Genomic DNA, 25,248 nt, shown 5'->3' with positions numbered 1-25,248 from the left:
TTAAAATCTAAATTAATGAAAATCAATGGTTAAGATTTAGAGTAAGTCTTCTACGCTTACTCTTGGAATAAATATATCTCTCAAAACAAAAAGTTAATTGTATCTCTTATCATAGTGTTTTTATTTATGCATTGTGGATCTTGTGTATTCAATTCTAGAGACTAATTTTTCTAAGACAACTAATATTTTTTTAATGTTAAATATAAAATAAATTGAGATAATAAATTATTAAAATAAATAATATAATATTAAATTGTTTTTAGCTATGTTATAAATCTCAAAAGAAATATAAATACTCTATCATTACCAATCTCTTTTTCACAAAACACATTATCAATCTCTTCTTCATATAACTTTTATAATGGAAAACTCAATTGCTAACATGGAAAATATTTTTCTTGAGATACCTATTGGAAATGATGTTGTGGAAGCTATAATCGACTTTGCTAAGAGTCGTGAAGCTAGCATAGTCGTGATGAAGGGTTCCGGTCTTGTATCTGACATTACCCTTCTCCAATCAGATTCTCGTATCCCAACTTATAAATTAGATGGCCCGTTTAATGTGTTATCTCTGGCCGGAGTGTACTTAAATCCCAATTGTTGTCGTGTTCCTGATCATCTCATCTATGATCCATTATGTACTGCTTTTGCCCTTCAACTCTCTGGATCTCGAGCGCAAGTGTTTGGCGGAGTGATTGGAGGAAAAATTATTGCTGCCAGTGACATTCAGATTTCAGCCTCTCTCTTCAAGAGGCCCGATTTCCTTAGGCTGGTCACCACTAATGGGAATGTTCAAGTATTTGAAGATGATGACGTCCCAACAATTGTTGGTGATGTTGATGCCGGTGATGGTGGTGTTGATGGCAGTGAATCTGAATCTTAATCGGAATCAGAATCAGATGATCAAGTTCTCCCTGCCATGCCATAATTTTTCACTACAGTCAAGACTCATGTCTTTTTCCTCGTTGTTTTATGAGCTTTTCAAATCATAAATAAAATAAGTTTGTTTTTTGTATTTTTAATTTTTATTTGAAGAATTAAATATGGTGAATTTTTAATCACTGATAGTTTTAAAGAGAGATTCACTGGTGCTTAAAATTTTATGTCTGAAAATCATATACTAGTAAAGAGACGACGGTTGGCCGGTGACGACAGTATAATTGTTTACGTGCATGAATGAATATATGAAACTGAATTTCATATTATATTTGGAAAATATACTTTAATAAAAGATAATCTTCCATTTTCTTTTCCTTTTATATAAGGAAAGTTACAATTATTTTAAGTTCTCTATTTTAATTATTTTATATCATGTATATTTAGTTAGGTTGAATATAACCATATGAGAAAACAAAAAGTTTACTGTATCTCTTAGTTTAGAGTTTTTATTAGGGATGTCAACGGGGCAGATATTGTTCGGAGGACGCTTCTCCGCTCCCCGCCCCGTCCCCAAATTTACTCCCCATTCCCATCCCAATCCCCGCCACGGGGAAATATTTCCCCCCATCCCCATCCCCACAGATCCCCACGGATATCCACGGAGATACAATCTTAAGAAAATTTCTACACTTTTTGTTAAAAACTATGACACTAGTATTTTGTTATTTTTTTTTTTTTAGTTTTTTTTAAAACGCATATATTTGCATCTTTATTTTATAAAAAAATAAAAATACATCTTGCATCAATAATAAATAAAAAAAGCAAAAGAACTTTTTTTTTAACAAGCAATTTGGACCTAGCGGGTTTCGAACCTGAGACCTTGAGAGGAGCAAAAAAGCAAAAGAACTTGATGTTGCTAATATTTTTTATGTAAAATAAATAAATAAATAGTAACATAACTTTTGCTACCGTGCTTCCACTAATTTACTACCACAATACCGATGTCATCCAGCGCAAGTGGTTGATTATGTGTGACAAATCTATAACTTCTAATGACTCTTCATTTTCTAATACATTAATATTTTTATGTAAAATAACTAATTATAATATATATATATATATATATATATATATAAAGTAAAAAAATTAATATATATCTTCGGAGTCGGGGAATCCACGGGGCGGGGGATACTTTCCCAATCCCCGCCCCAAAGTATTATCGGGGGAACTTTTCCCTCCATCCTCATCCCCACGGGGAAAAAATCCCCAACTTCGGATCTCCGCATAGATATTCCCCACAGGATCCCCATTAACAGATGCAATTGACATCCCTAGTTTTTATTTATACATTGTGGATCTTTTGTTTACAATTAGGGGTGGAAATAGACCAGGCCGATCAACTTACGGCTCAGTCTATATAGGCTTAGGTCAGATCAGACTTTTATACAAATAGAAAATGTCTAGGCTCTTTTATAAGCCTGTTTAACTAGAAAGGTTAGGCCACAGACCATATAAAAAGTATTTTAAGCTTATGAAATCGGCCTATTTAAATAAATATGAATAATTTTATTATTATTATTATTATTATTATTATTATTATTATATTGTATTTTATACTTTAAATTAAAATATAAAAATAAATCTTAGTTATTTTGAGGAAATTATGAAAATAAGATCGAAAAAAATCTTATCAACAATGTCATAACTTGCTTCCATTAGTTCTCTCAAACAAATAATATCACAAAATTTATGCTAGTAGATAAACTCAAATAAGTCAATACAAACAAACATTTAATCTCTCTGATCTTTTGATTTGTTAGTCTATAAAGTTGAGTTGAATGACTTATTTGCAAATGTTCAAATAAAATAGGTTTTTAAGTAGGCCAATAGGCCAATCAGACCTTCAAAAAGGCCAGACTCAGGCAAAAAAAAGTCTATGATAGGTTACAGGCTAGACTTGGACTTTGAATTTTTTAGTAGGTCAGACTCAGACTTAACAAAGTCTAGTTCGACCCAACTTATTCTCACCCCTATTTACAATTCTAGAAACTAATTTTCAAGATAGATAAAACTAGTAAAATTTATGTTTGAGTTTAAATATATAACAAATTTAGTAATAAATTATTAAAATAAAAAATTTAATATTAAATTGTTTTTAGCTATGTTATAAATCCCAAAAGAAGTATAAATATCTATTATTATTGATTTCTTTTTCACAAAATATTTACCCTAAATATTTTTAATGGCCGACGATAAAAATATATCATCGTCTTTCTCCCTATTCTCTAGGAAGGCACTCTTTAATTCAATTTTTTTTTTAAATTATTTGTTTTAATAAAATACTATTTATTATATTGATTAATAGTAAATACAGTATAATGTATAATGTATGTTTTAGGTGTAAGAATATTATTTTTCTTGTTGAATTTGCTTTATAATCCGGTCTATTAGCTATGTTTGAAACATAATTGATTCTCCTTAAAAGATATGCGCCTGGTTGATACTTGTTGTCCCTCTTTGCATTGGATGAATGTATTTTTCTTGTTTAGATTATGAATTCTTGTAATTATTTGAAACTAATTGATCAAGTTGATGGTCTTTACTTGTATTTGTGAATTTGTAAGTTATGATTCTGATTTGATTTTGTCCGTTCATGTATCCTCAAGAGGCATTATATGTTGCTTGTATACTTTGATCATGTTATTATAGAATAAATTTGAGGTAATAGAAATTGAAAGTATTTTATCTTTTGCTGTAGCCAACCAGAATCTAACTAAACAATATTGTGAATAAATGTGTCTCCATTAAAAGGCGTTAATATTTGCATCAGTTAAACTTTAGCTAACTATTTTGCACATAAAGAGATAGCCTCTCTATAAAGATACATTGAGAATTAACCTTGGTTATAACCGAAGCTAAATATTTATACACCAAAGAGGTAAAGTCGCATTCTCCGAAGTTAATATCGTCAACTTTTCAATCATGTCTCAACTTTGTTATAACGTCTTAGATTGCCGAAGCTAATTAACATTGGCTAAATGCTATTATTAACTTTAAGGCTGGAGGAGCTGTCTAGACCTCGACGCTAGGAGTGAACTTAGAAATCCTGGAAGGCTGCTCAAAACTAGTCGTTTGTTAGGTAGAGGAATGTTCATGGTCGACAGGGACGTTTTAACAAGCAGGGGTTATTCTGCTCCTCGACGAGGAGCAGGATGTCTGTTTTGTTGATAGCGAGGAGGTTGATCGAGTCGAGGGCAGTGATAGTGAGTTGTCGTCGACATGAGGGGGTAGCGAGCCCGACAATGGGGCAGGGGAGATGGCGTTCCTATTGCCCTTAGGTGGTTAGGCCAAAGCTTATTGGGCCATCCTAGGAGCATGAGCGGATTAGGCATTGCCTAGCCATTGGACCAGTCCAGAACAAGATCTCTCCAAGTCGTTGCTTCGAGTATGGGAGTGACGACTTAAGGTATGCCCTGATTTCGAGGAAGAGTATACCGGGACGTGCCCTTTTTTGAGGGGGTTGCTTTTTTAGTTTGCTCGAGGAAAGGGGATTGTCGAGGAGATCAAGCGTTGTCGGGGAGATGAATAGCTAAGGGAAAACGAAGGGGTGGCGTCGCCTGTGTGCGTTAACCCACGTGTTGTCGTAAATGTGTAATGATGGCTAGGCTAGGCTAGGTTAGGTGCGTGCTCGGGCACGAGCTGGGAGGACTCTTTATAAATAGGAGGGATCCCAGCTATTTGTCACTTTCTGTTTCTCTCTCTTCTCCAGTTTTCTGTTCGACGCTGCTTCCGTTGTCTCCCACCATGTGAAGATTTTGACCACCACTAATTCCTTTTCGACCATGCAAGTATCGTTGTTTCCTTCACTTTATTTGCTTTCGTTTTGATATTTTTGTAGAATGCATGTGGTTTAGGATAGGAGAAACGTATTTTAGGAGTCTATCTGGTGGATTGGTGGTGTTTGACGGTGGTTGTGCCATTTTTGGACGTCGACATCACCGAGACGAGAAAAAAGCCGTCGTTTTTGTGTTGCTTTAGGCGTTGTGGTCGACGCGATAGAGCATAATGCATGAATCTTCCGATGAATAGCTATCAAATTTGGGTTTGAGCGGTGGTTCACGCAAGTTTCCAGATGAACTTCAAGCAAAGCTTAAACCCAGGAGTCGAGGAGACATATCCTCGGAGGAACCTAGGGTTTTAGCTTCCCGAGGAGACCCCTGGTGTCTTTTGCCTACTGTTTTGAGTTAAGGGCTTTGGCCGAGGACGCCGTCCTCGTTGCCTTTGCACACGCCTTTCACTTGATTATTGGTGGAAGGGTGGATTTGATTTTTTGAAGTCAAATTCACTTTTCTCCATTGCTTTTTAGGTATAAATGTCTAGTTAATCCGAGGATGAGACGATGAGTGAGGAAGTCGCTCGGAAGTTGGGAGCTAAGCGACGCACATCCTTTCGGAAGAGACGTCTTCTGCTCGGGATGACCCTGTCCAGGAGGGAGCAAGTGACCCCGTCCAGGCACAGGAGGCAGGAATTTCCGAGGACGAATGGGTGGTCACCGGCCCTCGGAATACACCTTCGTACTTCGTCTTGCACCCCGACGAGGCCTTCACAACTATAGAGGTATAAACCTATCCACCTTGGGTCGAGGCGAAGTGGAGGGTTCTCTCTCCCGAGCCGGATGGAAGGATATGATCGGAGAGTACCCTCATAATCTTCTTCCCATATACGATAATTGTTTACGATAACTAGGGCTCCGACTTCCCTTCACCGACCTACAGGTGGCCTTGTTTGACAAGCTGCAACTTGCTCCTTCCCAACTTCATCCGAATTCAATAGCCTTCCTGAGGGCATTTAAGCTCGTTTGTGACTATCTGCGGATTAGGGCCACGCTGCCCCTATTTTTTATTGCTTCCATCTCTAATGGGGAGTCGAGGGTGGTCGATTTTCGTGGGTATCATTGAAGCAGCCGAGGAAGCTCTTCAAAGCATTTTCCGAGTCTGTCTGTGGTTTCAAGGACAAGTTTTTCCTTGTTCGGCCTTTGTCGAAGGGGGCTAACCGCAACGTCTTCACCTTGGAACTCCGTCGTCGACCGGATGGGACTTCTTTGACGACCAATAGCGGGGAGTTAAGGTACGAGTTGGCCCAGAAATTTACCTTTCAGTGGAGCCCGGTGCATTACGGCCAGGGTACGGACGCCTACATAGTGAAGGAAGAGTCATTTATTTTCGAGGATCATGATAGTTATGATAAGCTTGTGGCGTATGTTGGGAGTTCGAGGTTCAGGGGAGTTTGGATCGATAAGCTTGATCCCGTTTAATTAGTGTCAAGCAGCTCCTTGAGTGCAAGACGACCAAGGATGTTGAGGATTATCAGCGTAGTCGTATGTATAGTTTTACTTGTCTTTTAACGTGTGTTTGACTTTTTCCTTATTTACTTATTTTTCCTCCTTTTTTTTCAAGCAAGATGCCAAACCCTCAAGAGCGCATGCGAAGGAACCTTGCATCCAAGGCCAAAAAAGGGAGAAGACTATCAAGGCTCGTGTGGTGGACGGGGCTTTTTTTGCTCAGACTGGGTCGGGGGGCTCTTCCTCTGCTCCTCGGGTTTGGCAGCCCTCTCCTCAGGAAACGTCGTCGAGGCCGAAGTGTCCTCGCTTTGAATATCTGGTCGACCTGACCGCAGATCGGGGAAGTCGAATTTCTTCCTGCCCCCTGTGTTTCACCAGCCAAAGTTCTTTGAGGGTTCATCACTAGAGATGGAACGGATGGATTCTCTTCACCTGGAGGAGTTGGACCGTCTGGAGAGAAGGCAACTGCTGGCCTAGGATGTTGTCACCGCACTAAGGATCCTTGGTATGGTCGTGGTATATGCTAACAGGGCAACCTTCTAAAAGATCAAGTTACGAAAGGTTCGGGCAGCTCTTTCGGATGCTGAAGGGAAGCTGAAGAAGGTCGAGTCTGACCTCGAGGATATCTAGAAGGCAAAGGACGACCTTGCCAAGGCTAAGGAGGATATGGGGACCTTGGTCTCGAAAATGCAGGTTGCAGCTGCTCTCGGCAACGATGAACCTGAGGATCTCAAGGGGTTGGTCACTCGGGTAGAGCTTGTTGCTAAGTACCTGGTTGTTATGGACGGCGGTCTTGTGAATGCTCAAACGATTTTTGAGAACATCGTGGCTCAGATCAAGATTCTGAACCCTGAGGTTGACCTATGTACCGAGGGGTATAGTTTCATGTACCAGGTCACTGATGGGTAGGTGGTGGTCCCTGAGTACTTGAAGGATTTTGACATGTCGAGGGAGTCGCTGAGGCCCATCCCCGAGGAGCCTAATCTGAAAGAGATTGCCCAACAGAAGTTTGGTACTAAGGATCAGTAGGATTGAGATGCCCAGTTCGTTACCGAGGAGCAACAATCAAACGCCTAATTGATCTTTTCTATGTTTGTCTGGCCTGTGCGTTGTTAACTTTGTAATTTTTTGTTATTCAGGCTCTACCCGTTAACTGTAATCTGCAAACAATTGTGGTCCTCGTGGCCATTTTTAATTTTTATTGAGGCTTCGGCCCCGTTTTATGTAATCAAACACAATGGTCCTTGTGATAGCGTTTTTTATGGATTAATTCAACCTTGGTGGTCGTGTGTTTTGTTTATGCTTACGTAAATATGCATTCGCGTCCTTCCGTCGAGGACGGTATATGTTTGAATTTTACTAAGTATTTGAGCATTGCTCGCCATAGGTGCATGTTGATGGGTCACACTAGTCGGGATGTTTTATAAATTGTTTTTGGAATTTTCTCGATGGTGGCTATAGTCCGGCCGTGTTGGGAACGGTTGAACGACCATGGTTATTTCCGGGCAGCGGGAGGAGCTCGGGCCCGTTTTGTGGCCCGAGTTCCTCGGTGTGAACGACCCATCACAACTTGAGAGTTCTGCCAATATGGTACGACGATGGTGGGGCACGATTGAGGATTCCCCGTCGGACAGAGGACTTACTCGTTAACTGTGTTATCTTGCCTTTTGTTTTAAGTCGTGATACAACACTTGTACCTAGGCCTGCATGCTAGGCCGGTTCCGCTCGGGCAGTCGTTTGGCCGAGCAAGTCGACGATTTTATGGCCTTACGTGTAGTTTTGTTTTAGTTTTTCAGCGTTCCATGGTCGAGCAATTTCTTCCCCGTCGAGACGTTCGAGGTAGTGGGCCCTGTTTTCCGTTTTTTCCCGGACTCGGTATGGGCCTTCCCAATTTGCAGTAAGTTTTCCCTCGCGGGAATCTTTGTGATTTCTTTTTAGAACGATACTGCCGACCTCAAAGTCTCTCCGTATGACTTTGGCATCGTACCTTATAGCTATTTTTTGTTTAAGTGAGGCTTCTCGAAGGGATACCCCTGACCTGACCTCTTCGACTAGATCAAGATCCTCTCTCAGGACTTCGGTATTTTCTTCCATATCCATGGGAGCTTCTGTCTGTCTGGAAGGTATGTGTATTTTGACAGGGATCACCTCCTCGATTCCATACGTTAGTCGGAACGGGGTATCCCCGGTTATCGAGTGAGGTGTCATGTCGTAGACCTAGAGCACATAGTAAAGCTCCTCGACCCACATCTTCTTGATCTTGTAGAGCCTTCGTTTGAGGCCGCGTAAAATGACTATGTTCGTATCTTCGGTCTGCGCGTTTGTTTGGGGATGCACGACCGAGGCAAAGTGTTGCGTAGTGCCGAGCTTGGCGACGAATTCATGGAAGTTTTTGTCCGTTAATTGTGTCCCGTTGTCAGTGAAAATTTCCTAAGGGATGCCAAAGCTGGCAAGGATGATGCGTTTGTAGAAGCACAAGATGTTTTGGGTTGTGATTTTGGCCAGGGCCTCAACTTCTATCCATTTAATGAAGTAGTTTACTCCTACGATTAGGTACCTGTTTTGGTTGGATCCTACTACGAAGAGTTCGAGGATGTCATGGCCCCACCAGGCAAACGACCATGGAGATGACAAGGTCTTGAGCTCGTTGGGTGGCGCCAGGTGCATGTCTGTATGGTGCTGGCATTTGTCGCATTTCTACACATGCTCTTTGGCATCGAGCTACATGGTCGGTCAGTAATATCTAGCTGATAAGGCTTTTTGAGCTAGGTATCTATCGCCGAGGTGTTGGGCATTTATACCATCATGGATTTTGCGTAGGACGTGAGGGATTTTGGACTCCTCGACACATTTGAGGAGGGGGGGTGTTGAATCCTTGTCTGTAAAGTTTATTTTCGACCAGAACGTACGAGCAAGCGTTGAGTTTGACTATTCTAGCCTCCTTTGGGTCAGAATGCATTTTGTCTTTTGCGAGGAAGTCATAAACTCGGGTCATCCAACAGTTGTTATCCCCGACAGCGTACACGTCGAGAACAACAACTGTTTTCTTGATGCTGGGTCGAGGAAGGATTTCCTGGATGACAGATTTGTTCTCTCCTTTCTTTTTCGTGCTCACAATTTTGGATAGGACGTCCGCCGATATGTTATGCTCGCGGGAAACATGTTTCACCTCTACGGATGTAAATTTTTTCATCTTTTCTTTTACCAGTGTGAGGTACTCGAATAGGTTGTCGTTCTTGACCCGGTATTCTCTTTGCACTTGGAGAGCGACAAGTTAGGAATCGATGCAGATTCTGATTTCTTCTGCTTTCAGGTCCTCGACCAGTCGTAGGCCTGCGAGGAAAGCTTCATACTCTTCTTGATTATTGAATGTTAGAAAGGTCAGAGATAAGGAGACTTCGACTAGGACGCCTTCCCTGTTTTCGAGGGTGATGCCTGCGCCACTCCCCGTAGAGCTGGATACCCCATCTACGAAGATGGTCCATTTGCGTGCCCATGGTATCGGGGATGCTGGTGGAGTCATCTTGGTGATGAAGTCGGCTAAAACCTATGCTTTTAGGGCCTTCCTACTCTCGTATTTGATATCGAACTCGGAAATCTCCAACGACCATCTGATCATGCGATCGACCATGTCGGGTAGCCCCATTAGTTGTTTTATTAGCTAGTCGGTACGTACTATGATGGTGTGGCCGAGGAAGTAGTGGCTCAACCTCCTCGCAGTGTTTATAAGGGCAAGCGCTACATTCTTTATCTGTTGATATCTGAGCTTGGGGCCTTATAAAACTTTGCTCGTGAAATTTATGGATTTTTGTCCTTCGGGCGTTTCCCGTGTGAGGACGGCGATTATGGACTCGATGGAAACCGCGAGGTAGAGGTAAAGGGTTTCCCCGTTATCCGGTCTGGTGAGGACCAGGGGTTTAGATAGAGCTTGTTTGAGGTGGAGGAGGGCCTGCTCGCACTCGTCCGTCCACTCAAAAGTAGCTTATTTGCGATGAAGTTTAAAAAAGAGAGAGCGTGCTGGGAGGATTTCAACATGAATATATGTGATCATCCCGTTCAGGATTTAAATTAACTTTTTTGAGCTTGACTTTGGGAGCTCATAGAAAGCCTTACATTTATTGGGGTTGGCTTCTATTCCTCGTTTTGTCAGATAGAATTCGAGGAACTTTCCTACCCGTACCCCGAACGTGCACAATTCTGGATTAAACCGCATTTTTCATTTTCGAGCTTGGTCTAAGACCTTCTTTAGGTGTGGAGCGTGATCGGATTCCTCTTGGGACTTCACGATCATGACCCCCATGTATACTTCAAGTATGTCTCCAGTCTATCCTCGAAAGACTTTGTTCATCATCCGTTGGTATATTGCTCCCGCGTTCTTCAGACTGAAGGGAATTACGTTGTAGTAGTAGCTTCCCGAATCGGTGATGAAGGTCGTGTACTTCTTGTCCCCCTTTGCCATGGGGATCTGTTTGTACCCAGCATATGCGTCCATGAAGGACAAAAGTTTGAAACCTTCAGAATTATCATCGATTGTATCTATCCTAGGCAAGGGGTGAGCATTTTTCGGGCAAGCCCGATTAAGATCGGTGTAGACGATGCACATGCGCCATTTTTCGTTATATTTCTTTACAAATACAATGTTGGACAACCAAGTGGTGTACTTGGCTTCCGATATGAAATTAGCATCTAACAAGTCCCTAACAGCCTGCTCGACAACCTTCATTTTTTCAAGGGACTGTCGGTGTCTATGTTGAGCTACGGCTCTAACAGTCGGGTCTAGAGTTAGATGATGTCTATGGCACACCATGCGAAGAGGTCTGCATTCTCCTTGTGGTAGGCTTTCATTTTTTTCCTCGCCAATTTGGGGATACCTTCTCTGATCTTCACGCCTCTGTTTGGATCGTCGCCGAGGAGGATGATCTCTAATTCTTTGTCAGGGATGGGGCATAGGGGATCTACGTGCTCTTGGTTGCTGTCTGTTGCGGTCGGCGAGGCTTCTTGTTCTTTTTGATCTCTAAAGTTGTCTTTGGAGAATCGGCCGTTGAGGTCGAGGGAGTTAATGCATGGCAGCGGTTTGGGTACCTCTAAGATGTTAGGGAGAGACGACTTACTTTTGCTCGGTGTGCTTATGGGGCTTAGTCCCTTCGAGGCAGCCTCAAAGCATCTCCTTGCAGCCTCAATATCCCCGTGTAAGGTGGCAATGAAGCCTTTCAAGGTGTAACACTTCATCTTCAGATGGACCATGGAGGGTGCAACAGTTAGTTCGACGAGAGTGGGTCTCCTGAGGATACATTGATACCGAGATGGGCAGTCTATTACCAAGAATTAAACTGTGATAGATCTGGTCGTTTCAGCTGCTCCAAAGGTGACAATGAGCTTTACGTAGCCCTAGGGTTTGGTGATGGCACCGTTGAAACCCTGCAGGTCGGAACCTACGTAGGGCGTCAAATGGGTCTTGTCGAGAAGAGCTGCGAATACATGATGTCTACCGAGCTCCCTGTTGAAGCAAGCATATCGGCAAGCAACAAAAAAGATGTGGAAATATTGATCCGGGAATTATCGTCCTCAGAGATGGAGAGATGCCATTCAACAGTTTCTACGGTTTCGAGCTTGGGTTTGAATGAGCAAAAAGTAAACAAAGATATAGACAAGAAAAGAATAAACACATTCTTAGAAGAGAAATAACTTATTAGGAATGTAAATATATTCACTCTTCACAAACATACACTTACCAACCCGTTATACTCAACCTACGATACTCATCTATGTTATCACGTATCTCTCACATAAGCGTCCATCTCTGGAGCACAAACGAGATCATCTCACAACTAAGGCTATCTCTAATGCAAAGTCACGAGAACATCCGTGTTCTCGCGTCGGCGATCTCTCGCATGCTGCTCAAACACGAAAGCATTACGGACAGATACCCACAATGAATGCTAGCTCTAAATCTATCTCTAGAGTTCAGAACCAACAGATTATCATCCTAGATAAGGATTCAAGAAGCTTATCTCTAAAGCACCCCAAATCCTCAGCATAGAGCAAAAATCCAGGATAATATCAACACAGATTTGTAAAGCAAGTTAAACATAACATTATAATCGGTAAATATACATAAGATTCAAGTAAATATACAAACAAAACCCAACCAAAGAGAAATACACAAAGAAGAAGAGAAATGAACCGAAAATCTCCCGGTTTGTCAGCTCCGTTCGACGCTCAATCCACCCCCGATCATCCGTATGCAACCTCCGAAGTTGTTTTCTAAGCTAATTTTGATCTAAGAATGAAAATGATGGAGTTGGGACTAAAACTTTCCCAAAACCATAACCCTAAAATGTCTCAAATGAAGAAATATAAAGAAAATTCTGCGCAGGTCCGCTCAGCGGACTCAAAATTGCATTCAGTCTCTGATTTGCTCCGCTGGAGCTCCGCTCAGCGGACCCCCTCCGCTTAGCGGATGACAACAAAAGTGAAATCTTGTTTTCTCCATAAGTTGAGAACCGTAACTCCGAATTGCGCCCGGTTCGAAGCGTTGGAAAGCTTATTCAATGCTCTATCCAATAATGAATGAATGGAAACCAAAATGATAATTTTTATAATCCTTATTTTGAGCCTTATTCTTTGATGAATTGGTAGAATTTGCATTCTTGAAGCTTAGCCTTTGGTCTTTATTACTCAATGCTCCAAAGATGCATGAATACCTATAAAATGAATGGAAAACTATTAATTGGTATAAAAGTATATGAAAATACAATTATTCACAAAGTATACGTATTTATACACAAAACGGGGAATTATTCAAACGCTATTAACAAAAGTATCGATAAGTGCCACTATTTACATACACAAAATAAGTACATTTTGGCAATTATCACTCCCCTTGTCGACCAAGATTCGGCGCACGTCGAAATTCGCCATTTGACCACGGACGAGCAGGGGATGCTCGCATAGGAGGAACCACCCGGGAGATTCTCTTTGTAAGATGCTATTGGAGTGGGATTTCCTTGACCCGTGTCAAGGGTGGAGTTCTTGGCCGAGGTCGTTGTGATCAGTTCCTTGAATTTCCTCTTTACTGATCCGAATGTCATCTCGCTTCCTCCACCACCCGATATGACCATGGCCGAGTGGAAGTTTCTCCAAGGGTTGTGTGTGGCTAGATAGGTGGGGAACGCTGCTTCTTCGGGACGTAAAAGTCTTCGGGACGGGTGATGCTCAGCGCCACGGGCATGGACCAGTCTTCAGCCGGAGTTTTCTCCTCGACATTCTTGGTTTCCTGGGCTTCCGGACGAGCATCGTCCCTTTTTTTGGTATACTCTTTCAGGTGCCCGTCCCTGATCAGAATCTCTATGGCATCCTTCAGGTGGATGCAGTCCTCTGTATTGTGCATGTGGCTCTTGTAGAATCGACAGGACTTGGACTTTTAGTTATTATGTGATAAAAGAGAAAGGAAAATGTTTTTAGTTTTTCATTATTGGGTCTGGCGAGACTTTAGATCTCACTCTTATGTATCTCCAGATGCAATAGAGAACTAAAGGCTACATATTTATTAGTTGAAAGAACTTTGTTTACTAGTTGATTTTATTTGTGAAAATGAGTCTAATCGCACTTGGGCGGAAAAGACTAGTTGCTTGAAACATATTCACACTTGGGCAAGATTTGCGCTAAGGCAATGAAAAGCTCAGCGCTTGGGGAGGAAATGATTTGATGAGTTTGAATTGTTTTTAATTGTATGAAAATATGTCATGAAATGTTGTTAATTAATATTGTAAAAGACACAGTGTTAACCAAGTGTTTAATTGTTTTTGAATTTTATTGTGAAAATGACTTGATGTTGGATCAAGTGTTAGATTTACATTTATTTGAAATTGGTTTTATTTAATAAAATACTTGGTGTTGATTAAGTATTGAATTATTTTGAAAGAATGATTTTAAAGGTGATTTGATTACTTGAAATTAACGAAGATGGGCGAAACACTTTTTAAAAATCACTTGATGTTGATAAAGCATTTTTATTTATGAAAGGTTCATTTTAATCGCTTTTTTCTTGAATTAACAATCATGCATTAACTAAAGCAAAAAGATAAACTAAAAATAAAGCGATAAAAATAAAGGGGAGTGTGCCACACTATCAATACAAGAGATGATCCAAGCTAAAGAAAATAGAAATAATAAAAGAAATAATAAAAGGGGGAGAGATACACTATCAATACAAGGTGAGAAATTAAAGGAGATAAAAGAAAATGCGAAAAATAAAATAAATAAAGCATAAAAGTGATAATAAATGGATAGGAGAGGCAATATCAATACATGAGTAAGAATAAATGGCATAAAAGATATATTAAATTGAGGGGATACATTAATAATACAAGAAATAAAATAAGACAATAAAAGCATAAAAGAAAATAACAAAAAGAAGTAAATATGCAATTAATTAATTATTTGAATAAAAAAATAAAATAAAAATACTTTTTGGTTTTTTTAATATGTGAGAAATTGAAATTAATAGGTGCATAAGAAAATATAAAATCAAAATCGCAATTAAAATAGCAAATTTATAAGTAAAATAAAAGAAATTCATTGGGTTTGTTGGGAAGATTTGTGTCGGCCGGTTGATCGGGGAGGTCTCGGTTTACGGAGGTTGGAGGACTTTAATTTGGCTCTTTTAAAATGGAAATGGAGGATTTTGGTTGGATCGAATTCTTTATGGCTTGATATTTTAAGGCTCGATATGGAGATGTAAAGCTTAGAGTTGCCGTTAAAGGAGGGAACTCTAATATTTATAGTTCCAAGTCTATTTGGTGGTCCGACATTCTTTCGTTAGAAAAGAATATTCCGGAGAATTTTATTGGTGCTAAAAAAATTTTCGGGTTGGGGATGGTTTTTCTACCTCTTTTTGGCATTCCTTGTGGTTGAAGGAGGGAATCATTAAGGAGTTATTTCCATCTCTTTTTCTCTTTCCCGTTTGCAGGACGTTTATATAGCCGGTATGGAAGGTTGGATTGACGGCGTTTGGCATTGGAACAATTTCGGCATTCCATTTTTGCTGGATTCGGAGATTGGGGCAGCAACTATGTTGCGGCATTTCCTGGGACAGCAGCACTGTCCGTTGCCTGGCCGTGAGGGTGCTGTTCCGGAGTGGACAGCGGACGAGTCGAAGCGCTTTACGGTCTCCTCTTGTTACAAAGTCCTTTTCTCTAGGTACGTCACTTTTGGTCCTTCAAATCGCTTTGATATAGAATTGGAATCTATATGGAAGTGTGATGTTCCGTTGAAAATAAATGCGTTCGGTTGGAGGTGTTTCTTAAATAGAATTCCTACAAAAGATTTGCTTGCGAATCGAGGTATTTCTTTTTCCCCTCCGGATTTGGGTTGCGTTTTTTGTGAGGTGGATGGTGAAGCTCCAATCCACTCTCTTCTCTTGTGTCGGTTAGCGGATGAGGTTTGGTTGGATATTTCAAGGTGGATAGGAATGTCGGATTATAAAGCGGGTGATTTCAAAGAGAGCTTTTGGAAATGGAAATCGTTTTGTAATTATAATAAAGTTAAAAGAAGGAAGAAGGGGTGTATTTGGTTGGCCACTTTGTGGATTTTATGGTTATATAGGAATGGTATTATTTTTCAAGAACTTGGTTTGGAACGCCCGTGATGTGGTTTGGGGCGTTAAAACGTTGGTTTGGAGGTGGTCGTTCATCGGGAATATTTCTCAGCCCAATTGAAATTTTTATGAGTTCGACAAAAACCCTTTGTTCTACTTAAGTTAGGTTTCAATTGGTGGGAAATTTTCCCCCTCGATTTCGGCCGTTTCTTTGTAATCTCGATTTGAGAACTTTGTTCTTATCAATATATCTTGCTTACAAAAAAATAAATAAAAGGAGTGCACTGGGCTTAAAAGGGGTGAAAAACAACAAATAAAATGTGAGAGAATTAGGCCTAAACGTTGGCCCACTAAAACCAATTACCAACCCAAAGAAAGTCAAAATAAAAAATATATATTGGACGCATGTCAAACCTGGATACATTATGGGTTTGTGCATAAATGTTCATCCATGTTCTTCACCATTTTGGCTATAACTTGCTCAATTTTCCATGAAATTTAGCAAATGAATATTGAAAATTCATCTAGTTGATGTCATGATTAACATGGATTACTCAAAAAAAAAAATTTAAAAATTTAAAAAATGAAAAATTAAACAACAACAACAAACCACTTTTGCTTATGGATGTTCAAGAACACTTTTCAACTCTTGATTTAAAATTAATTAAGCAAGAATAAAAATGCAATAGAATTAAATAAATGACAAAGGGGAAATGATTTCACTATAGAGAAAATGATTCAAAGAGTGGAAGTTAGTAAGAGACTGTCACTCGGTTTTTTGAGGCGAACTGACTCCTTGCTCTTTTTTTTTTATTATTTTTTTTTATTTTTGCAAGAGTCGCCACCGACTTTTATTTTATCCAACATTTAGGAAAGGCATAAAAGAACAGGAAAGACCTTTTGACAGATTTTGGGTTCGGGGGGTTGGTTATACAAAGGGAAGGTTTTAAGCACCCTTTGTATCCATGGTTATCCATGGGCTCTTAATTGCTTAACTCACTTTTTAAATGCTTTATTGATTTGAAAATAGAAGAAGTGAAGATGGACAATAGGTCACATAGGTCTCTGAAGAGTTTCACCGGGAATAATGCCCTTCAAATACCAGATGAAAGTTTTGAAAATAGATGAGAAGTTTTGAAAATACGTTGTTTGAAAATGGAAGTGTTTGAGCAAGCAATTAGGAGTTACTTACTCTCAATTTATAAGATCTTTCCTGTACGTTAGCAAAATAGACAAATAGAAAATAGTAGAAACATAAATAATATGTCCAATTGGACAAAGAAAAAATAGCATAAACATAAATAACACTACAAGAAAAATGTGTTTTAGCCTCCAAAATTTAGCGTCGGCCCCGACACCTACGCCCATTGCGTTGGATTTGCGTAACCATTTACCGACGCTAAGCAGAGAATACAACTAGTTTTTTATTTTTTATAGTAGCGTCGGAAAAAACCGACGCTAATGGTAATAATTTTTGGAGCCAAAAATATTTCATTTCCCCCTTTTTTTTTGGATAAAGTAGCGTCGTTTTTGGCGGACGCTAATTTAGATTTTCATTCATAGATAAATTTGTTCAGTTTAGCGTTGCTTTAGGCGGACGCTATATTATTTCGTGTTTTGGAGCTAAAAATATTTCATTTCCCTCCTTTTTTTTGGTAAACATTGTGTGTTCTCTCTATTTTTTCTGAACAAATTAGCGTAGGTTCTGTCCGACGCTATATTAGGTGCGAAAATTTTTGCATTTCCCACCAAAGTTTCATTTTGCCTATTTTTTGTTTATTAATATTAAAATTTAACAAAACTTAAAAATATTTGTTGTTATAATTTTCTATAAATATTTTCTTTACATCTTTTTGTTTTACTATATTATTTGTATTTTTAAAAATTATAAACAATTATCATAGAATAAAATAAAAATAAAAGTAATTTTTTTAAGAATTAGACAAAATTAAAATTATACATTATTAAAATAAAATCAAATAAAATTAAAACAAAAATTATATTATAAGTTAAAAATCATAAAATATATAAAAATAAATCAATTACAACTTAAACTAAAATAAAATAAAAAATTAAAATTAAAATTTTTAAAATTAAAATTGAAACTAAAAATAAAAATCAAACTATAAATTAAAATCAAACTATAAATTAAAATCAAGACTAAATTAAAACAAAACAATAAATTAATTAATCCATGTAGTATTAATAATTATTGCCGCACTGAATAGTAATCTCATTTTTTTTTTGTGTTGACAATTTCACTCATTGTTCATCACCGTCTCATTTTCAGAAACATAAAGAAAGAATAAAATAGTTTTTTTCTAAACATAAAATACTCCATGCTAATATAATGAAAGTAACATCAATTTAAATAAAACTAAAACTATATTATTAAAATGAAAAAATTATATAGTTTTAGTTTCTCCAAACTAACTCAGTGTTAACGAAAGTGAGAGAGAAAAAATCAATTGCGTTTCTCCAAACTCCTTTGCCCTAGCGCCGTTTCCTATTCCAAGCTCCCTGGCGCCGTTCTTCAACTCGTGTTAACAAAGAAAGTGAGAACTCGTGTCGTTCTCAGTGTTTTGTTTTCTGATTGTTTTTCCCTCGCGTCGTTCTGATTGTTTCTGTTGTTTCATGTAGCTCAAGCTCAATGGCGTAGTGAAGAAGTTCTTTGATTCCGTTGATTTCTTTGATTCGGTAATGTGATGATTCTTTCCTCTTTCTTTTTTTTTGGGAAATTTGTTTGTTGGAAATGATTCCGTAGTTTTTAGTGTCATTTGATTCTTTGATGTTTTTCAAATTTGTGTTGAATGAACTTTTTTTGGATTCACATATATAGTGTTTCTATACTGATTTGTTGTTCTTTGTGTTTTTAGAATGTAATTTTAAAGTTTATTAATTCTGATTAAGTTTCAAATTTGTCGGCTTGTCGGTGTTTTTCAATCTCTATGGCTTGGGATTAATCCCTAGCTTTCGTTGGGGGAATATACATAAAAGGTGATTTATAATTGATATTATAAAATTGTTAACATTTTATATAGATTTGATCTGAATTTAGGGGATGAAATAATACTTGTGAAAGAAAAGGTGATGAAGTAGTACAATTATTAATGATATTTGAATCCTTATTAAAACAGAAAAATGTGTTAATTTGTAGTTGTGAGTACTTTGAGTTGTAATTTGTTTGATCTCTTGCTTGCAGTCAATGATTTACACTTTTGTTACATTTTGGGTTCTATGATTATGATTACCCTTTGTTGTCATGTGCTGCGTGATTTATTAGTAATGGTAGTTACCGTTAAGTTGAAATTTGGTTGAAGTTTTAGTTTTAGTTTTGATAAATGCTTAGGTGTGCTTAGGTGTTTTTGGTATGATGGCTTTGTCAATTCGTGCAATTAACAATAATGTTAGTGTGCTGAATTTTTCTATGTGTAGTTAGTCGAAGAACATCAACAATTTGAAGACCATCACCGATTCAAAAACATCGCAGCATCTTTCTCTGGTAAGTCTCTCTCCTTTGATTTTGTTTGAATATAATATGCTTAGATCTAAGCTATTTTTGCTTTCATTGCTAATTGCTTGATCCCAAAATTTTGTCTTTCACTTTATGTTTTTCTCTTGATTGCTTGTGATGTGAATGCTTAGGATTATGAATCAGGAATTAGGAAGTAGAAAGAACTGAAATGAACTTTGTTTGTTCAATATCAGTTTCATTTAGTTCATTATAACCATGTTCCATTTCTTCCAGTGTTATGTATTTAACTTTGTATTTTATGGTTGTCTATTTATTACTCCCTCTATTTTTAAGTACTATAATACCTCATTGACTTATCTAAGATGGGAATTAAGGGACCACTTTTTTTCTTCTCTAAAATAGATTTTTTTATTACTACTCCTATAAAAGGGCCAATTTTTTAAAAGTGTTTATTATTAAGGATATGGATACTACTTTGGAATGATTTTAGTTCTACGATAATAGATTAACTTTAGTTAAAATAAAATTGAATGTAAAAAACTATTGTTTGGTTATAATTATGAAAAAGTGATGAGTTGAATTATTAATTTGGATATAAAAAAACTATTTGGCGTTAGAAGTTAATTTTCAATTAGAAATTTCTAAAAATGTTGGTTGATCACATTTTGTGTACGAAATTACTTTTGGACCTCTTTAAAAGTTACACATTTTAAATATTTGATGGCTAAGATTATGGAAAAAATGTATATTATTTTTATACTTTTGGTGCAAATCAACTAAATCCTTGAAGAAACATAGAAATGTGTTGACAACTTGAGAACTTGGTTATCTTTATGAAATTTTATTTAGGATATCATGTGAAACGATTCTTTTATTTTTTAAGCATTTAATTCTACTTTACCTATATTTGTCATATTTATTTTACTTATATATAGTAAAAAATTTGAACCTTGAGTTCAAGTTGATCTAAAGGCTATACTATATATAGCTTTGGATTAAACATAGAAGTCTATTGAACAAATGAAATATTAGAAACTTATGTTTGTTTTTCATGTAGAAAATGAATCGAAGTTGGATGTATGATAGAGTAAACTCCAATAGGTATGGTTTGAAAGATGATTTTGTTAGTGGAGTTGAAGATTTTGTCAATAAGGCCATGAATCGACCAGAATTTTTAAATGATGGAGGGATAAGATGTCCTTGTGTAAAATGCGCCTGCATTCCCTTTAAGGCGCCTAGTGAGGTTAGACATCATTTGTACAAAGATGGTTTTTTGCCCAACTATTACACATGGACTGATCATGGAGAAGATAATCAGAATGTAGGCTTTGATGTTCATTCCAATAGTGGCGGAAATGCTGGTGGGGATAATCTGGATGATGAAGAACAATTTGATGCAATGAATGAAATGGTCTATGATGCTAGTAGGCAATTTGTTAATGCCCCAAATGTGAATGCTAATATGGAAAATGAAACGGTTGGTGAGGGCGAGGTACCAAATGGAGAAGCTCAACGATTTTATGATGTATTGACCTCTGCAAACCAACCCCTTTATGAGGGAGCTTCTGAATCCAGACTATCTATTTCAGTTAAGTTGTTGGCTGCCATGTCTAATTGGCATGTTCCTCAAAAGGCCTTGGATTTTTTCACTCAAATGCTTATAGATGTTTGTCCAACAAATCAACGCTTACCTGAAAACCATTACCAAGTGAAGAAGTTGGTGTCTAAGTTAGGATTGGAGGTTGAGAAAATTGATTGTTGTGTGAATGGATGCTTATTATTTTATAAAGAAGATAGCACTTTAACTCAATGTAGAGTTTGTGGGGCTGCTAGGTATGTTCCTCGAAAGAGTGGAATGGGAGACTACAAAGATGTGGCTGTGAAGAGAATGTTATACTTTCCAATCATTCCTAGGTTACAACGACTTTATGCTTCAAAGGAATCTGCATCTCAAATGAGATGGCATCGCGAAAACACGAGCAATCCAAATGTTATGCGTCACCCATCTGATGGAAAAGCATGGAAACACTTTGATGAAGTTTATCCTGATTATGCTAGTGACCCAAGAAATGTAAGATTAGGTTTATGTACTGATGGGTTTACACCTTACATTCAAGCCTCTAGTTCTCCGTATTCATGTTGGCCGATAATAGTCACACCGTATAATCTCCCTCCTGAAATGTGCATGACCAAACCATACATGTTTTTGACTTGTCTTGTACCTGGACCGTACAACCCAAAAGCTAAAATAGATGTTTACTTGCAACCTTTGATTGATGATTTGTTGCGCTTGTGGAAAGATGGCGTTGTGACATATGATATCTCTATGAAGCAAAATTTTGTCATGAGAGCGCATTTAATGTGGACAATCAATGATTTTCCAGCATATGGTATGTTGTCTGGATGGGGGACACAAGGTAGATTAGCATGCCCTTATTGCATGGATAGTACAGAGGCTTTCACCTTAGACTATGGGGGAAAACAATCTTGGTTTGATTGTCATCGTCGGTTTTTACCAATGGATCATCCGTTTAGAAAAAGTAAAAAGAGATTTGCAAAAAACAAGATTAAGAAAAAAAGACCACCTTACATGTTTACCGGCCATGATCTCTGGGAAGTTGTCCGTGATTTTCCAAAAGTGACAGATAGTGATTGGGCCACCAAATTTCCAGGGTATGGTAAACAACATAATTGGATCAAAAGAAGTATATTTTGGGATCTTCCATATTGGAAGGACAACTTGTTAAGGCACAACCTTGATGTGATGCACATCGAGAAGAATGTATTTGATAATGTGTTTAACACCGTCATGAATGATCCTGCAAAAACAAAGGACAATGAAAAGGCAAGATTGGATTTACCTCTTAATTGTTTACGTGGGGATTTAGAGTTGCGTCCTCTACCTAATGGAAAGATGTCTAAGCCAAAGGCAAAATTTTCGTTGACAGTCGAAGAGGCAAAGCTAGTCTGTAGATGGATTAAGGAACTAAAAATGCCTGATGGCTATGCTTCGAATCTTTCTAGGTGTGCCGATGTCACCAAGGGTAGGATGAAGGGGATGAAATCCCATGACTGTCATGTATTCATGGAGTGTTTGCTTCCAATTGCTTTTCGTTCCTTGCCTAGTGAGATATGGAAGCCGCTAACTGAGTTAAGTCGATTTTTTAAAGACTTGTGTTGTAATACATTGAAGTTGGAAGACCTTGTTAGGTTGGAGCAGAACATTCCCATCATCATATGCAAGCTAGAAAGAATTTTTCCACCAGGTTTCTTTGACTCGATGGAACATCTCCCAATTCACCTGCCTAATGAAGCAATCCTTGGTGGTCCTGTACAATATCGTTGGATGTATCCATTTGAAAGGTAAATAATGTGTAATTTTTGTAGATTACTGTAATGAAATATCATCTTTTAACAATTTCTCTCTTTAGATTGATGGGAGACTACAAGCGTTCAGTGAAAAATAAAGCCAGGGTTGAAGGTTCAATATGCACTGCCTACCTGCATCGTGAAACTACTTATTTTTGCTCTCACTATTTCAAGACCGTTAGTTTGTTGCCAAGTACAAGTTCTAGAAACGATCCTGGATCATATCATGAGAATGTCCAACAAACACTTTCTGTTTTTAACAAATGTGGTCGTCCTAGTGGAAAGCCTCGAGACTATTGGGTGCTTGATAAAGAATGGGAATCTGCTCACATGCACGTCCTAATCAATTGTGATGAGGTTAAACCGTACCTCGAGTAAGTACATTTTATAAAACAACTACTTTGTTCTCAACCATTGTGTATTAATACTTTATAAATTTTATATTCGGTGTCAGATTGTTCATGCAATATCATCGTATCAATGAGGAAGATGCTTCTGGTCTTATACACGAGCAATTTCCTTCATGGCTAAAGGAATATGTAAGTGTACTTATCACATTGATGTAGTTTTCCAATGTAATGTAGCTATCTAAGGTTATATGTATATTTTTCTTAGGTGAATGATGAGAGAAATGGAACACCTAGTCCATACGTGAAGGCATTAGCATTCGGTCCTAATCCTAAGGCAACATCATGGCACATCTACTTTGTTAATGGGTACAAGTTTCACACTGAAGAATGGAGTCATGGTAAAAAGACTACTAATTGTGGGGTACATGTTAAAGGAATTACAAATGGAGGAGAAGATGATTTTTATGGTATCATCCAACGTATCCTTCAATTGGAATACTATGGCTTTAGCAACAAGATTTCCCTATTTTACTGTGCTTGGTTTGATCCAACAAGTAATAGTGGCACAAGAGTTAATAAGGTGTACAATATTGTTGACATTAAGATGAATAAGCGATATCGTCAATATGATCCGTTCATTCTTGCACAAGAAGCAAAACAAGTGTATTATGTCCCATATCCAGATATGTGTAGAAACATGCGTGGATGGTGTGCTGCAATCACCACTAAACCAAGGGGTTATGTGGAGATAGATAACACCAATGATGAAATTCCTTATCAATCCGATGAAATGTCACCAGTTGTACCTATTACAGAACTTGAACAAATACGTGGTTTAGCCGATGAAGGATTAATTGATGTGGTCGATCCAGTAGTAGTGACAAATGATCCAATGATTCAAGATGGAGAGAACAATGATGTAGATTAGTTGCAGTTTTAGTTTATAATAGGCCATGGTAGATTAGTTGTAGTTTTTGTTTTATTATTGTTGCAATATATTGTGTTTTGAAGATATTGATGCTTAGTTATAAGTTATATATTGTGTTTTGTTCCAGTATTGAAGTTATATATAAGTTATAAAATGTAATTTATTAAAGGGATGTAGCGTTCAACAAAGCCGACGCTACAGCAGTTAAGCCAAAATTAGTGTCTCTCATAACTGACGCTAACGCATTGAAGAGAACGTTTTAGCGTTGCTTCTAACCCAATATGTTAACGTTACCGTCGGAAAAAGACCGACGCTACGTTGATAAATTAGTATAGCTAGCGTCGGTTCGCTAAGGTAGCGTCGCTCTAGCGTTTTCCGAAACCGACGCTAATCTTAGCGAAGGCTCGTCTCTATGCTTTGCTTCCACGTTTAGGGTGTCTGCTGGGAACCGACGCTAAACCGACGCTAACACATAGTAGCGTCGGTTTTTGCCCAGTTAGCGAGGGTTTTTGGCCGACGCTATAACGCAGTTTTCTTGTAGTGAGCATAATATATATTTTATTTTAATCAACAATTATTTTTATTTGAGAAATAAAAATTTTATTTTCAAATATTAAGAATTTCCTTTTTTTCTTCCTCTCACGAGTTTTTTTATATGATTAATTAATACAATTGAGTACATTCATTTCAAATTTACATATAAATATAAATATATTTATATTATATCTAATATATTTACATTTGCGCCTGCACGAATATCTTATTAGTTGTTGACAATAAGCAATGACTTTTGTTTTCATTGGTGGTAACTTCCATGATATATTTGAATCGCTTTTATGATTTTTATCAATTACTAAAAACTCCCACATAATTGAGAGTATTAGGGTATGAATCATCATACTAAATTATAATCCTACAACTTCTTCTAATAAAATTTCCCGCCAAAACTTTTCATTAATTTTTTTATCAATTAATAAATTAAAAAATTAATAATATCTAAATGATAATAATATAATTAATTCAATTTAATTAATTAATTAAAATAATACCATTATCATCATACTAAATTATAATCCTACAACTTCTTCCAATAAAATTTCCCGCCAAAACTTTTCATTAATTTTTTTATCAATTAATAAATTAAAAAATTAATAATATCTAAATGATAATAATATAATTAATTCAATTTAATTAATTAATTAAAATAATACCATTATTGTGGAAATTAATTATAATCCTACAACTTCTTCCAATAAAATTTCCCGCCAAAACTTTTCATTAATTTTTTTATCAATTAATAAATTAAAA

The 25,248-nt window shown here is 37.5% G+C and overlaps 2 protein-coding genes across 2 annotated transcripts; both read left to right on the top strand.

Annotated features, from left to right (window-relative positions):
- Window positions 1-361: 361 nt before the first annotated feature.
- Window positions 362-883, top strand: LOC131619731 (AT-hook motif nuclear-localized protein 28-like). The gene has a single exon (XM_058890798.1). It carries the CDS (start codon window positions 362-364, stop codon window positions 881-883), a length of 522 nt encoding a protein of 173 aa, XP_058746781.1.
- Window positions 884-7,711: 6,828 nt separating this feature from the next.
- Window positions 7,712-24,058, top strand: LOC131619730 (uncharacterized). Its single transcript, XM_058890797.1, has 9 exons — window positions 7,712-7,810; window positions 14,945-15,100; window positions 15,192-15,564; window positions 19,021-19,106; window positions 19,258-19,320; window positions 20,351-22,656; window positions 22,725-23,036; window positions 23,117-23,201; window positions 23,278-24,058. Exons 1-9 carry the CDS (start codon window positions 7,712-7,714, stop codon window positions 23,938-23,940), a joined length of 4,143 nt encoding a protein of 1,380 aa, XP_058746780.1. The 3' UTR covers window positions 23,941-24,058.
- Window positions 24,059-25,248: the final 1,190 nt, after the last annotated feature.

This window comes from Vicia villosa, linkage group LG7 (genome assembly GCF_029867415.1).
Source record: "Vicia villosa cultivar HV-30 ecotype Madison, WI linkage group LG7, Vvil1.0, whole genome shotgun sequence".
Classification (NCBI taxonomy): Eukaryota; Viridiplantae; Streptophyta; class Magnoliopsida; order Fabales; family Fabaceae; genus Vicia; species Vicia villosa.
The sequence above is the reverse complement of the archived record's forward strand: the minus strand, read 5'-3'. Positions and strand labels throughout refer to the sequence as shown.

Bases quoted from the DNA above. Each gene is read 5' to 3' on its own strand.
- LOC131619731 (XM_058890798.1), top strand. From the start codon at position 362: ATGGAAAACTCAATTGCTAACATGGAAAATATTTTTCTTGAGATACCT.
- LOC131619730 (XM_058890797.1), top strand. From the start codon at position 7,712: ATGGTTATTTCCGGGCAGCGGGAGGAGCTCGGGCCCGTTTTGTGGCCC. The intron at 7,811-14,944 runs GTACGACGATGG...TGATATTTTAAG, and splicing joins TTGAGAGTTCTGCCAATATG to GCTCGATATGGAGATGTAAA. The intron at 23,037-23,116 runs GTAAGTACATTT...ATTCGGTGTCAG, and splicing joins GAGGTTAAACCGTACCTCGA to ATTGTTCATGCAATATCATC.